The sequence below is a fragment of the Pygoscelis adeliae genome, unplaced genomic scaffold (assembly GCF_000699105.1).
Source record: "Pygoscelis adeliae isolate BGI_AS28 unplaced genomic scaffold, ASM69910v1 Scaffold95, whole genome shotgun sequence".
Lineage (NCBI taxonomy): Eukaryota > Metazoa > Chordata > Aves > Sphenisciformes > Spheniscidae > Pygoscelis > Pygoscelis adeliae.
Window position 1 is genome coordinate 876751 of NW_008824869.1, and position 14239 is coordinate 890989.

General features: G+C 35.0%; 1 protein-coding gene across 1 annotated transcript in view; it reads left to right on the top strand.

The window, feature by feature from the left end:
• The first annotated feature begins 874 nt into the window (after nt 1–874).
• ATP9B (ATPase, class II, type 9B) overlaps nt 875–14239 on the top strand; it is a 161932-nt gene continuing 148567 nt past the window's right edge. Inside the window, exons 1-2 of the mRNA XM_009324471.1 lie at nt 875–1045; nt 10040–10190. Coding sequence (XP_009322746.1) covers nt 909–1045; nt 10040–10190 — 288 coding nt within the window. The 5' untranslated portion in view covers nt 875–908. The remainder of the gene's footprint in view (nt 1046–10039; nt 10191–14239) is intronic.

The window sequence follows — 14239 nt, forward strand, 5'->3', positions numbered from 1 at the left end:
TGACTATAATGTTTAATTCCTTTAAAAATTTTCTTCTAATTAATATTCTTATTAGTCCTTTTAATGGTCTGTGAAAGGAAACCTGAGTAATAGTGCAGTTTCTTTCAATTATCTTCCCAATGGTATAAAAATATGAACTGCATAAGTTACTCAATTTACATGCACTTAGGGGAATTTTCTTACCAGATATTCCAATGTTTCATCTTGGCATAAAAAGCATTCCAGAAATGTAAAATTGGAGAATAGTTTCTGGAGAGGAAAGGAACATTGTTAGCTTAGTGTTGTTTCCATAGGTCCCACAGGCAAATCTGTTTTGACTCGCTGAATGTTTTTGTGTAGAATTATAAAAGTAACTGTAATGTTTTAGTAATTAAAACTAAGATACTGCTGAGTTGTGTAGAAAGTGTGACTCAAATAGAGGCCTGTGCACATAGGACTAGGCATCAGGAAAGCAAGTTGAAGAAACTCAGTGGAAATGTAAAGTCTGTACTTCCATGAAAACTCAGTTACTTGCATCTGCTATAAACTTTGCCAAGTAAATTCTGTTTAACAAAATCTTACAAAGAATCCTATGAAAAGTATGAAGTTCCAGCTCTGTACGTACAAATTATATAAGAAACAAGAATTTCCCTAGAATGATTTATACTGTGATTGACAATGATTGATTGCAGGCCTTTTTGCTGTATTACACATCTTTAACTCAAATCAGAATTTCTTTTTGATGTGTTAGCACAAATAAATGAGATGTTTAGATGAAAATATCTCTCTAATAAAATTCCATATGTTAAAAATTAACTTGTTACTATAGGAGAATCCCGGTAATAAGTTATGTATTGGCTATTTATTTAGTGTTTTAATTTCATTTTGCCAGGTACCAAGTGGAAGATGAGTCCTCTCATTTGGATGAAATGCCACTAATGATGTCAGAAGAAGGCTTTGAAAATGATGAGAGTGATTACCATACTTTACCAAGAGCCAGAATTTCTCAGAGAAGAAGAGGCTTAGAATGGTTTATCTGTGGTGGCTGGAAGTTCCTTTGCACTAGGTTTGTTGCAGACCGGTACTTTTTATTAAACTATTAAATGAATTAAGTAAATGGTGTATTGTGTGATATGTGCAGAGTACAGGAACACGATAATTTGCTTGTCATGCACCTTTTGATTGCTTTGCCTGCATTTTCCCTACTAGGACATTACCAGCTGTTAATAAAAAAAAGTTCTGAAGAGCTGCTGCTGTGTAGTTCTCCTGTCTGCTTTGCTGACTTGCAAGAAAAAGAGAGGCTTTTAAGAGAGATCATGTACTAAACTTGTACTAGTATGAAGTGCATAATATGGCATATGAGCCTGGTCCTCACTTCTACTCAAAACCACATCAGGGTAGAGGGGTTAAAACTTTTTTTTACTTTTGAGGGCATTAGTGTGTTAAGTTGACAATATATAAATTTTATTGATGTTGCTGAAAAGAAAAAGCAAATTCATTAACTAATGATTAGTTAACACTTCAACTTTAAAGGTTAAAGAATACATGTAACTTGTGGCCTTAGAGTGAATTACCACTGGAATTAGCTCTTGTGATTTCTTGTTTAGTTCTTGTGAATTCTTATTTAGAAACTTTGTGCTAAACTCTGCTGTATGCAGTTGCCTTGGAATAGTAACTTTCTAATGAATTGCTAGCAAACTTCTAAATACAGAAATTGCTATTAGGATGATTAAGAATCATGGGGTTATTCTATCTTGAGTGATAAAATCTGAGAATCAGTCAAGTGAACTGAGTGAACTTAAATGATGAATGCTTTTTTTGGCAGATGATTTTAGAATTGATTTAGGTAGAAGTTTTCACAGGTGGTTTTCATGGCACTCAATAAATTCCAAGAGGCCTGATACTGTTGTTTTACCTAAGGAAAGCTATATTTGTGCATCTTCAGTTTTGAAATAATTTTGTTATACAGCTTTACTATTTGCAGAAAAATATAATCTGTGTTGATTTATTTTCTTCTGTAGTGACATAAAAAAACCTCATGGATCATTAATTTTATTATAGGGAATAAGTGTTTGGAAAGTAGCAGGAAGGAAGGTAGCGAAGTTTACAGAAGCAGCGTTTGTATGTGTAAATGATTTTTGGAAGCAATGTTTCTGTTACAGAACTACCATTGTAGTTTTTAAAGAAACATTTTTAAGTATTTGAAGAGGCTGTTAATCTTTTGGACACGTCTTAAAATTGAGATACATTTCAAAAAATATACTTCAGGTGAGTTCAGCTTTTTGAGTATTAGTGAGTATTAGTTACTGTGATTACATTCCTGTAAGTTTCATGAAAACAGGTAGACCAGTAAAGACTGCACCGTGTAGTTGCCCTGACAGAGAATTTAGTGTTTGGGTAGAGGCAGGTAATTGCAAGATGAGTTTATGTTGGAACTAATTCACAATTGTAAGAGAATGTCACAAGAAAGTGTCATTAATGCTGAGGACTGCAAAATTTCATGTTCTTGCTTGCTTTTTAAAATTGATAGGCACATCTCAGCTTTAAGTGGAGCTCAAGCCTAGAAACTTTAAAACTTATTAGACCTTATTAATTAAAATACTCGAGCCGTGTTTCTGATGGACTTTTGAGAATGAAAAGAGCAAGGAAATTGCATTATAGATTCATTATTTTGCTACGTCTTATACATATTTTACTGCTAATGTAGGTATGTAAAAGAAAAGCCCTCACTAAGAAAGAGGCCTTAGAGGATTATGACTTCTTCTTTGCTGATTTCCTCAACTGAATTTGGATACAATAAAGAGTCGTTCAGTCTTGTATTTATACCTAGAGGCATTTTAATCACATTAGTGTTTTCTATAACAGAACATCATAGCAGATAACTTTCATTTTTCATGGAAAAAATAAAATCTCTCTTAAAAAAAAAAAAGACCACCAGATCCTAGTAGAAGCTTGAAATTTCAGTAGCGTATTAGCAGGCAGATGATACTTGCACAAGAAAGGTGCAGACATCTGCTTAGATGAGATGGGGAAAATTAACTGGAAGGAAGGTGAATCCCATGGCATCTTATCTGCTGGTCCAGTCAGGCTGGATAAAAACCTCAGCTTGGATGAGCACTTCTGAGTGAGTATGTAAATACCCGTTGTGGTGATAGGGAGGTTTCCTCTTGGCTGAGAGCACCACTGAGGCTTTGTTATTGATAAACGTCAGGGATGTGCAGTCAGTGCTAAGTTATTCTTTTTGCTGGTTTCTCATTATAATAAAACTTTATGAATTTTTGCTGGGACCCACAGAATATTAGAGTTTTTGAAATGTCTATTTGCAGTTCATAAAGTTGCCTAGGATCATGCAAAAGATCACACAGGAAACCTGGAGGCTACTATATTGTCATACACGCAGTTATTATTTACACTGTGTAGTAGAATGAGTTACACTGTTTTTATGTGGTGTAAAGTATCAGTTCGGGATAGAATTGGGTGTTGATGCCTTCACACTTGAAATGGAGAGGAACACGTGGGAAAACAATTTTCATGTGTGTTGATGGTGGATTATACATGTTATGCAAACAACTGAAACTTATTTCCAGAAGGCAAACGGCATTCTTTTGAGTGTAATGTGAGATTAAGTACAGCATAGCAGTCTGAAACCTGTTCAGTTGAATAGAATTTAAAATTTCACCCTGTTTTTATGGAAATTAGTATCTCATACCTGAGACTGGGTGAGGTTGAAATCTCAGCTTCCACATCCAGAATTTCCTTTTGTGCTTTAAACTAAATTGTAAATTTTTCAAAGCTGTGACAGAAAGATGAACACAGTAAAAGACTAGGCATTTGTCTGGAGCCGAGCTCAGGGGGCCCCTGATTTCTTTTGGGTTCTCAGTGAAAGTCTTGTGTTTGTGTTCAAAATCACTTTACTTGTTGCAAACAAACAAAAACCCCCCATACCCACTAGGTTGGTTTTTTTTTGTCTTGCATTGTTAGGATTAATCTCACTTTTGTGAGAGTAAGTTTTCCATCTCTTACTTTGCAGCTTTAGAATTTTATATTCTATAGGTTTTTGTTGCTACATCACAAACTGTTACAGTTTAGTTGAAAAAATTTCACCCTTTTGGCGGGAGCAAATATGGAAGGTGTGACAAAGTTCACTGTACATTAAAATTGATTTTGTAAAAAATCCTTTATTCAGCTTTTAACTCCTGTTTAGACAACAGATTTCTTGATTGGAACTGAATGGTGTGAACTTTATTTGCAAATCTGCAGCTCTTTAAACAGTTTTTACATTTGCAAGAAAAAAAAATCATAAATGTTGCCTTTGATTTTGAACAAACTGAAGACTTAATTCAACCAATATAACTTTTAACTTCAGAAACTGCTTATTTATTGCTTTCATAGCACAGTTAAAAGAAAACTTTGTGGTATAGCAGCTGTTTTGTGGCTGTAATCATTTCCCCTTTAACTTACAAATTCTCTTCAAGCTTGTGAAATTATAATGCACATAGATCAATACTCTGGAGTTCTTTGGGCTGGATTGATTTCTTTCTCATGAGATTTACATTCCACTTGTTATCAAAAAACACTTTGTCCCTATGAAAATGGTGCCATTGAATGGCATTTCCATATGAAGTGAAGGGGATATCAAATGCTGGGATTAATTTGGGCTCTAAGATGGCCTGTACGCTTTCAATTAATCTGCAACGCATTTGTTATGCAGAAGCATGGGAAAATGCTGATCTTTTAAGAATGACATGACCACTGTGTTGCTTTTGGCCTGATTACTGAAGCTACCTGTTGAGTACAATAATTACAGTATGTTTTCTTTGCAGAACTAGTTTCTGCTACTTAAAACCTAATAAGGAAAAGCTGACCCTTGCAGACAATATAGAGCTTTTATATTATCTTTCCATTCTGATGAAAATGCTGTTTTGTGAAAGATACTGGCAGTTAAGCTTGTAGGATAAAAGTAATGAAAAGAGAAGATAAAAAAAGCCTTTATTATTAGAGCTGCAGAGTCAGTTGAGACTTTTACTTTAGCTTTTGACTTGGAGAGATACGCTCTATTTATGAAAAAGTTAAGGGTTCTTATTTAACAATTACTCCAGTTTTGTTTTTTTTTTTAATATGGCATCAGTTACTAAATGAAGACTGTGGTTATTGTTCCTTCAAATAAAAAAAAAGTATGTTAGGAAGCAGGTTGGTAAAAAAACCATTTAATAGATACACCTTAAAGTTCTTTTATCAATTAGTTAATTTCTTCATATATACAGTCTGTTGTATTGATACAGGCAACATGGCTTTTAGCTAGCTTAAGAAAAAAAGCTTTCTGTGCATATGTTGAATTTTCTAGGCAAGGATGTTTGAAACAAATGCTTAAATCAATAAACAAGAATGTGATTTTTTTTTTTTAATCGCTCAATCCATAGCATAAGGTGTGGTTTTACATTAAAGATTTCAGGGAAATCTTGATCATGCTACATCTTACATTATGTTTTTAGGATATTTGAAGCTCAGAGAATGCTATTCTGATTTATCTCCTGATGTTTGTTTCACACAGATTTAGTGGGTTAATTTGAGAACAGATGAAGTATGTGTTGAGTGTTGATAATCTGAGTTTCAAAAATACCGGGTAGACTTCATTGTTCTTAAAAACCTGAATTAATATAAATTGATTAGGATTTCTGAGGCCAGCATGTCCACCTTATTCTTCCTGTGATATAACAGTGATTACTGCTGAGACTGTAAATGGCAGAATCTAACTGATTTTTACTTTTAAGGTAGTAAAACTCATCTGAACCATTACGATACTGATTTGGGCATAACCTGTAATATTTCCATCATCTGAGATATTCTTGTGTCTGAGAACTTGAGTGTTGTTAGCTCTGTGTCAGTCAGATCCCTTTTATCGAAGGCATCACAGTTGTTTCCCAGCCAGACATCATTCTTGTGTCTGTACTTTTGGCATTTGCTAAACTAATGGCCATTATGGCATCTATTTCAGCTTCTCTATCGATCTGTAATGGAAAAAGTAGTTTCAAGAAGGGGAAACTCCGTGGCGAGGAAGGCAGTATAATTCAGTTGCTTTAGTCATGTTTAATTTTAGCAATAGAGAAGTCCTCAGTGTCTGAGGAAATTATTCTGCAAGAGACTGTGTCTAATCAAATGTTCAGTCTGTTTACAGTTTAAATTCAAAAACTGATTTAAGCAATACAAGATTTCAAAGGCTCTCAGAAAACTTCTGTCTGCGGGCTTGTAGACAGAAGCTGTCATGCATGTTCACTTTCCCTGGAAAAAATTATTTTCCTTGCAACTCTTTTGCTACAGATCTGTCTCGACACTTCTTACTATACAGCTAAGCTGTCTCTTTGGTTTGCATTGTCCTGTCCACCCCCCTGCCCCGGAAACTAATACGTTTAAAGCTTTAATTCCATGAGCAGTTTTATCAAGTGTAAATCCAAGCTGGCACTGAGTGGAATCGTTCCACCTTCTCCTGCAAGCACCTAGGCTGCGTTGTTTCAACTATTTTTATAGTTTTATAGATTTTTTTTTTTTTAAAGGTCAGGGGTAGATCTAACTGAAAACAGTCCCCCTTTTTATTCTGCATTAGTTTACAGCTGGATCAATTTGCAGGTCTGGTTTACCCATGCAGTTGCATGAGTAGTTGTGTCAGCACAAGGGAAGGGGCAAGAATCCACACCTTTGTTATGGGTGGAGGGTAGTACTAGCCATTTCAGCAGCAGCAGGATAGGTTCACAGCCATTAAACTGATTGTGGCACCGTGACATAGAAAGACTGTTATTAATTTTGCTTTAAAGACAAATTTAAGTAATGATCAAAGTAACTTGATTTTTCTGACTTCTGTGTTACTAAATAACAGGGCTGAATTTTGAATGTTGAACTAACACTGTTACAATTTTTATGAAAGACTAATTCTTTGTCACTATTTAAAAGTGATGGGAAAAAGTTGCTGAATGGGCTTATATTTGTAACAAAAATAAAATGTGTGTTTACATAGGATCAAACCAAATTGATGTCCATCCCATAGTGAAAGCTTCAGGGAGGAAATCTTAAGAATCCAGCATTTAAAATTGAAGTGTTTTAAATGTCAGCTCATGAGTATTGGTGTAGTGGCATTTCCATAACAAAGTGAATGTTGCTTTGAATGATTTTACTATTGCATAACTTCTAGTTTTCCTTAAAAAGAGCCTGCAACTTTGAATTCTATTTGTTATTTGGCAAAATTAGTTTGTAATGGGCCTGGGATAATGTAGGCTACACAGACAAGAACATTTTAAGTGGGACTGTGGCGATGTAAGCTAACTATCAGCCTTCCTTCCCTGCATATTTGTGTGTACCATGATTTTGTAATTGTGAAAAAACAGAATAGGAAAGGACCTTAAGAGATCGTCCAGTTGATTCCTTGCCTGCACAGGATGAATTACACCTATCACTTATGTCTGATCTAACCAGATCTTAGAGACCTGCAGTTGTAGCAATTCCAGCCTCCTTAAGTGTTTCTTTCCACCCTAGTAGTTAGAAGCATTTACTCAATGTCTGTCCTCTCCCCTTATTTATTTGCCACAGTTGAAGTCCCTCATTACTTAATCATGGTGGACCTAGAGAATAATTGTCCCTTTCCTCTTTGCAGCTGTTTCTTACATACTTGAAACCATATAGGTCCATGCTCAGCCTTCTCTGGACAACTGTTTCTTTCGGTGTACCTAGTAGACAAGCCTGCCCTGCTTTCTAGACCTGTAATTGTTTTGTTGCTCTTGTGTGTGGTCTTTGTTTTCCCAATAGGCCTGTGTGTTGAAATTTGGTATTCACAACGGTATTGCAAGCCAACTGAGATCTTGCTAGCGCTGGACTTGGAAAAAGGAATACATTCATGACTTGCTAGCAGTATGCCTGTCCACGCTGACCAGATATATGCCTTTTTTTGCACATGTATATCATTCTTATGCAGTAACTGAGTCCTTCTCTTCTGAGCTGCCATCTAACACTTTTCCAATTCTGTATTTGCATAGTTGATTATTTCTGTATAAACATACTATGTTGCACTTCTGCCTGTTTAACTGCGTTCTATCTCTTCCAGGTAGTTTTTCCAATCTGTCAAGACAGCTTTGAATTCTAATCTCCTCTTTGCATGTACTCCCGTCTCTTCTAGCTTTTTATTGTCTGAAAAATGAAATATTCGATAGTCAATTACGCAGTAAGTTCTAGATAAAGCTTTGCAGAACTTCACTGAAATTATTTTGGTTTATAACAACTACTCTGCAATTACGATTTTTCCAACTGTGTCAGTTCCAAGAATATGTTCCTTTACTTATGAGAAATATCTTGAGAACTAAGTTTTATCGGAGATGTAGAATCATAGAATGATTTGGGTTGGAAGGGACCTTTAAAGATCGCCTAGTCCAACCACTGCTTCCATGGGCAGGGACATCTTTCACTAGGTCAGGATGCTCAAAGCCCCAGGGGTCAAGAGAGGACATGTGCTCTCAAGCAGTAGTGCATCTGGTTCTTCTCAGAGGGAAATTAGTTCCATTTTAGACGTTGGTCTTGACATGTCAGTGTTGGTTATTACTTTCTGTTTTCTTTCAGGTGTGTACGAATACATACTAATAGGTTGAGTATACAGAATTCATCCAGGAAGCAATGCTGAGGTGACTGGATTGTAATTTTCCTGTCCTGTTCTCAGCAAAATCCTTTCTGTTGGTTTGAATACAATTTATAAGAGCTTCCTAATGGTTACTTCTTTTTTCTGCATCAAAAATATTGTCATTATACTCAAAGACCTCACTAGAAAATGTGTGTCACTTTCTTTCACCTTCAACTTCACCTGCTGATGTAGCTCAAATCCACTGTGACCAGCTAGGTCTGTGCTTCGGCTGCAGGAGGTGCTCACAGAAGGCCTGTCTGCTCAAGTCTGATTCGCTTGCCTAAAGCAGACTCCCAACATGATTAAGACATCTCCCCCCAGTATTAAAAAATGCAGAAAAATTCTCCTTTAACATATGGGATTGTAAAACAAGTATATACAGTGTATGGCAAACCTGCTTTTCTTTCCATACTGCCAGTTCTTTCCAAACCATCTGTACTCATCTGCATTAATAATCTGCCCCTGTGGATAGTCCTAGCAAGTCTTAGGCTGATTACATTATGTGAGTTGAGTCACATCCATGTTTGTTTCTTGTTTTACTGTTGTTAGTAAATAGTCTGCTGAGCCTCAGTGGCATCATATTGTTTGCCAGCCTTTTGTTCCTCCTACATTGTGATCTCATCCCATCACTCCTGTGTCCTTGTCCAAATTGCAGTTGTTTAAAGGTGGCTGTGAGCTCTTCCTGTCTATCTGATTGCTCATAGTTTGAACCCTCTTCAGTAGATTTGTAAGCTGATTAGGGAAGGATGCTCTTCCTTTCTCCTGTGAATTGAAGTTCACCATTGCAGATCGTTGTCTGATCTGCATTTACATGGGCGGGGTTTTTTTTGGTTGAAAACATTTGACAGTGTGGCATTAGGTATGCTTCCCTGTTATGTCTGCTATAGGCAGTCTTATGGAGGAAACCTAAGGTTTACAAATTATGTGGTAATTGTGTACAAAGCTGTTGAAATTTTTCTAACTTTATCTAACAGAAGCCTTATTTCCTCTTCAATCATTAGCATAATTTGAGTATCAGTAATACAAGATAAAGAGTTTATAAGGTATGATGGATGAGTTAATTATTTAGTGGTGGGAGAATTTAGTCACTGCTAATGCAGACTTGTATTAACTAGAATTTTTGAACCTGTGTCAGGGCAAGGTGTAGTGAAACTTGTCATTATTTTATTAGGATTTCCTGTAAAGAATGTGCAAGTGTTTATATATGTATATGTCTGAATGAGTTGAGTACTGTGTAAATGCCCTAAATATTACAAGTCAACATCATGCTTGCTTATTTAGATGTGGCAAAAATTTTTAAGCCTGTTTTTCTTAGGTATTTGCCTTTAGGGTTCCAGGTTTGGAAATAGTAATCACATATAGTAAATCTTTAGTTTTAAAGTAAACAATTGTTTTTCTTTTCAGTTGTTCTGATTGGCTCATAAACATTTGCCGAAGAAAGAAAGAGCTGAAGGCTCGCACAGTGTGGCTTGGGTGTCCTGAAAAGTGTGAAGAAAAATACCCCAAAAATGCCATAAAAAATCAAAAATACAACGTCTTTACCTTTATACCTGGGGTAAGGCTATTAACCATTTTTTGGTGTGGGTTGACTATATGTTCTGTAGTGTTTTTTGACAATTCTGCAAAAAGATAACTTTCTTTGCCCAGATTCTTCTTTTTCTCTTTACATTTATCTCATTGTCTTCAATGAAAATTGACAGTTGAGAGCAAGGCTGCTTTTTTTCTAAACTGTTTTGTTTTCAAAGGGATATTTACTAAAGAAGTGCAGTGTGTATGATCGAGTAGTTGGAGTTCAGTGAAGCTTTAGAAATTTGAGATGGGTTTCCTTGCACTTTTCTATTCATCATTAGAAATTTGTAATCCTCTTTTAAAACAGAAGCATTTCTACACAGTCAGTTGTGAAAAATACTATGAAGCACTGACTTCAATTGAGAAATAAATAGTTGAAAATCACAATGTACTCCCATGGATATTTTCTCATACTGCCTGCCATTGAAAGCATAATAAATAATGTATTCTGAAACAGGCAACTCCTTAAAGGACAAAACCAACCCACCTCTTCAATTTATATGACGAGTAAGGCCTAATTTCATGAACTAGTACTTTTCAGAGTTGTATTTCTTATTGCAGTTTTAAAAATAGTGATGTCTTTTTGGTTTTGAAAGCAATTCTTCAGACAATACTTTTGTTGTGAAGTGGAAGGGTTTTTGTCACTTTTTTCTAAGAAGCCATATTGTGTCTTAATTTCAGCTTTTTGCCTATAATGTTCACGGTGTCTATGAAGACAAGAGACATTAGTTTTGTCTAGTTCATACTTTTAAAAAAAATTGTTATAATGAGATATAGCAATAGAGAAGACAACTTTTGAAGCTTCAGTAGTTAAAACCTAAAAATGTATGCTGCTATGATATTATGAATCTTACTAACATGCTTTTACTCATACTTTTACTAATACCGTCCAAGAGTCCTGTGTCCTGTTGCAAAAACTGAATGTCTGCTACATTTGAATACAGACATGCTTTGTCTTAAATTTTTTATTTAAGTGATCATGCTGGTTTATAAGAGTATTGATTCTATTCTTCTGGCCTCTTTGGTCCAATGACTGGCAGGTGCTTTCTAATACATTTCTCTATTAAAACAAAAAAAATTAATGGCTTTGTAACTAAGACTGATCTCTTGTCAAAGAAATAAAATGTCACTTATCACAGGTGGATAAAATATTCTCATCTCTATTGAACAAAGTAAATGTTTTCTTCCAAAGTTTAAATTATTAAATACACTGAAATTGGTTAAGCCACATATGCTTTCCTAAAGGTCACAAAATTCATTAAGCATATAGTAAGCCATTGATTACTGTGACTAGAAATCTGCAGTGTAGATTACAAATCCTAAACTAGATTCATGTTTCCTATAGGGATTGGCAATAGCTTGCAATTACCTGTTGAGAGAGACAATGTTTGTTCTTTTTTGATCTCTTGAAAATCTTGATTTTTACAGTTTAGGCAGAATCAGATTTTTATTTTGGTGGTAGTATTTGGAAACTCAGTAGTAACTTCAAAAATGAAGTGACATCCTCAATGTAAAGCTCAATAGTTGGTGAAAATAAAATGTTTCTAAATTTTAATTTTAGACATAAATTAACACTTTTCATTGATTAGAAATACTGTGTAGCTATCTGGTTTTTATGCTGTTCCACTAGAAGTAATTTGTAGGGAACGTAGTTGTATTGGTTCCAAACCCATAAATGTGACTAAGTCAGAAATACTGACTCCAATGACTTAAGCCTGGCTGAAATTTTCATCATGTGAAGTTTTGTCTTCTGTTTAGAGTTGTATCTTTTTTAATGTTGCCGCTGGCAATGGATAATATTCAATGATTTCCTATCAAAATACAAGCTTAAAATAATGTTTAGATTAACAGAATTTTACTTACTGGCTAAAAGAGCTGTAACATTTCCAAAATATCATCTAATTTCCTAACATTTATATAAAATACTTACTACTCTTACCTTTACACCAGTTTATTCAATTTCTGTTTATTATTTCATATACATCTTGGTACAGCTGCTTAGGAATTTTGTGTAAATTTCCATAAAGAATATCTGCTGTGATGGGCAGGTTTTTAAGATACCTCTCCTGAACTTCAAAGCAGTAGTCTGTTTTTTTATCAGTTTTATTTAACTGGAGATTTTTCAATTTGCTTAACTAGACTGAAGTATTTAGCTTTGTATTGAATGATCTGTCAGTGGTCTGCCAGGATTCAAAAGATTTGTAGGAAGGTGCTTTTTAACTCCCACCTTCTCCTGCAAGATGGGTGCTTTTGCAGATCTGCACCTCCCAAAGTACTCTGTGGAATTTTCTTTGACCTGGTATACCAAGGCTTTGTAAACAGTTAAACATACTGCTAGAAACGAGTATATGAACTTCATCAGTATTAACATAAGGTACAGGTTCAAGCTGAATTAGTTTCGTTTTGGAATAATGCTCTGACTTTCCCTGCAACTTCAAATTTTACTTTTTTTGGCTTTACAGTTTTGTTGGTAAATAGTGGAATAGAATTCCATGCTTTTGAAAAAGTCTTCTGATTTGTGGCTGTAGCCTTTAGCTGAACAGTAATGTAGCACTCTTGCAAGAAACTGGCAATTTTGAGGTACTGCTACTTTGTTGTGCCTGCCAAAAAAACACTTTGAAATGAACTTCCCTGAATATTTTTTCCTAGGGTGTAGCTTTTGACATAATTGAGTAATAAAGTTGGACTGGTAAGAGCAATAAATATCTGTCCAATAATTCCGATTTTCTTGCAGAAGTCATTGTAATATTAACTGCATTGTAAGATTAAAAGATGGGGACACTCTTTAAATGTGGCTTTTTGATCTACTTTGAATCTTTTTGCTTTGAAACAATTGATTATCCATTTTCTCAAGTCTCAATGCTCCAAATTTAGTAGCCACTTCTGATCATCCTGCTGGAGGTGCCATGTTATCCTGGCCTACTAAAGAAATGTGTGAAGTCTTTGAAGATTCAAAATTCTATAAAATGAATAATGTTCTTAGCATTTTAATTATAACTAAAGCGATGTTGAGAACATGCGCTTGCTGAAGTGATGCTTTTAATTACCAAGGAATCTGTGCATCTGTCATTCCTTTGGAATATGGGACAATGTATTCTGTGATAAAGTTACTGTGTCTTCACTTAAAACTTGGACAATTATCTTAGAGTTTAAAACAAACCTTTGATTTATTAATAAACATATCTTATGTACCAATATTTATTGCAAAATAATCTTGTGAGAAATTTAATGCTGCGCATTTCTTCTAAATTACTTCAGAAGCCCATGTTATTCTGTTACAATTTTTTTGTAGTTTAAACTTTCTGGAAACTTAAACTGTGGTTGATTTTGTAAAAAGCTTGTCTTGCTATGGAAACCGAAGAATACTGCCTTATTCTGCGATTTCCAGTCAATAGCCATTTGGAAAGAGAGCAGTGTCGCTTACCCTTAGTCACTGGATCTTTTCTGTAGTGTTCACTTCATCTTCCTGAACAACGTTTATTCTTGAACATTGACTAGTTTCACTATTTTTAAGAACAGTGGGAAATGCTAATTTTGAAGGAGTGCATCTGACTTCATAGTAGCCTTTGTCCCTTTGAGAACCAAAGGATTTCAGAAAGAAGGCAGATGAGTTGTAGAGGTTCCACCCCTGCAAGAAGAGAAACTTCAGTGGCTGTGTTGAGGAGAGGGTGTGCTGAGGGAATGCAGTGAACAAAAGTAACAAGGAGTTCACGTATACTGTTTTCTATATGTGCTGCAGGCAGGGCTGAAGTTTTAGGGTATTCTCACAGTGATGCAGAGCAGCATGGTATAGCCTACTCAGTTGTGTTACTCTGTAGAAGTTCAAATGACAAAGACTAGGATAATATTTTTGTAAATGGTTTCTGTTCATTTGATGCCAATGATTATTATTTAAGGCCAGGATATGAAAATTTAAGACTAAAAGATGCGAGTCAGATAAAACAGAATTTAAGTATTGGTACTTAAGGAAAAAGTAAGACTTACTTTTAATGCTGTATTTTTAGGAAGAAAAGTTTTAGCAGTTAAAAATGAAAA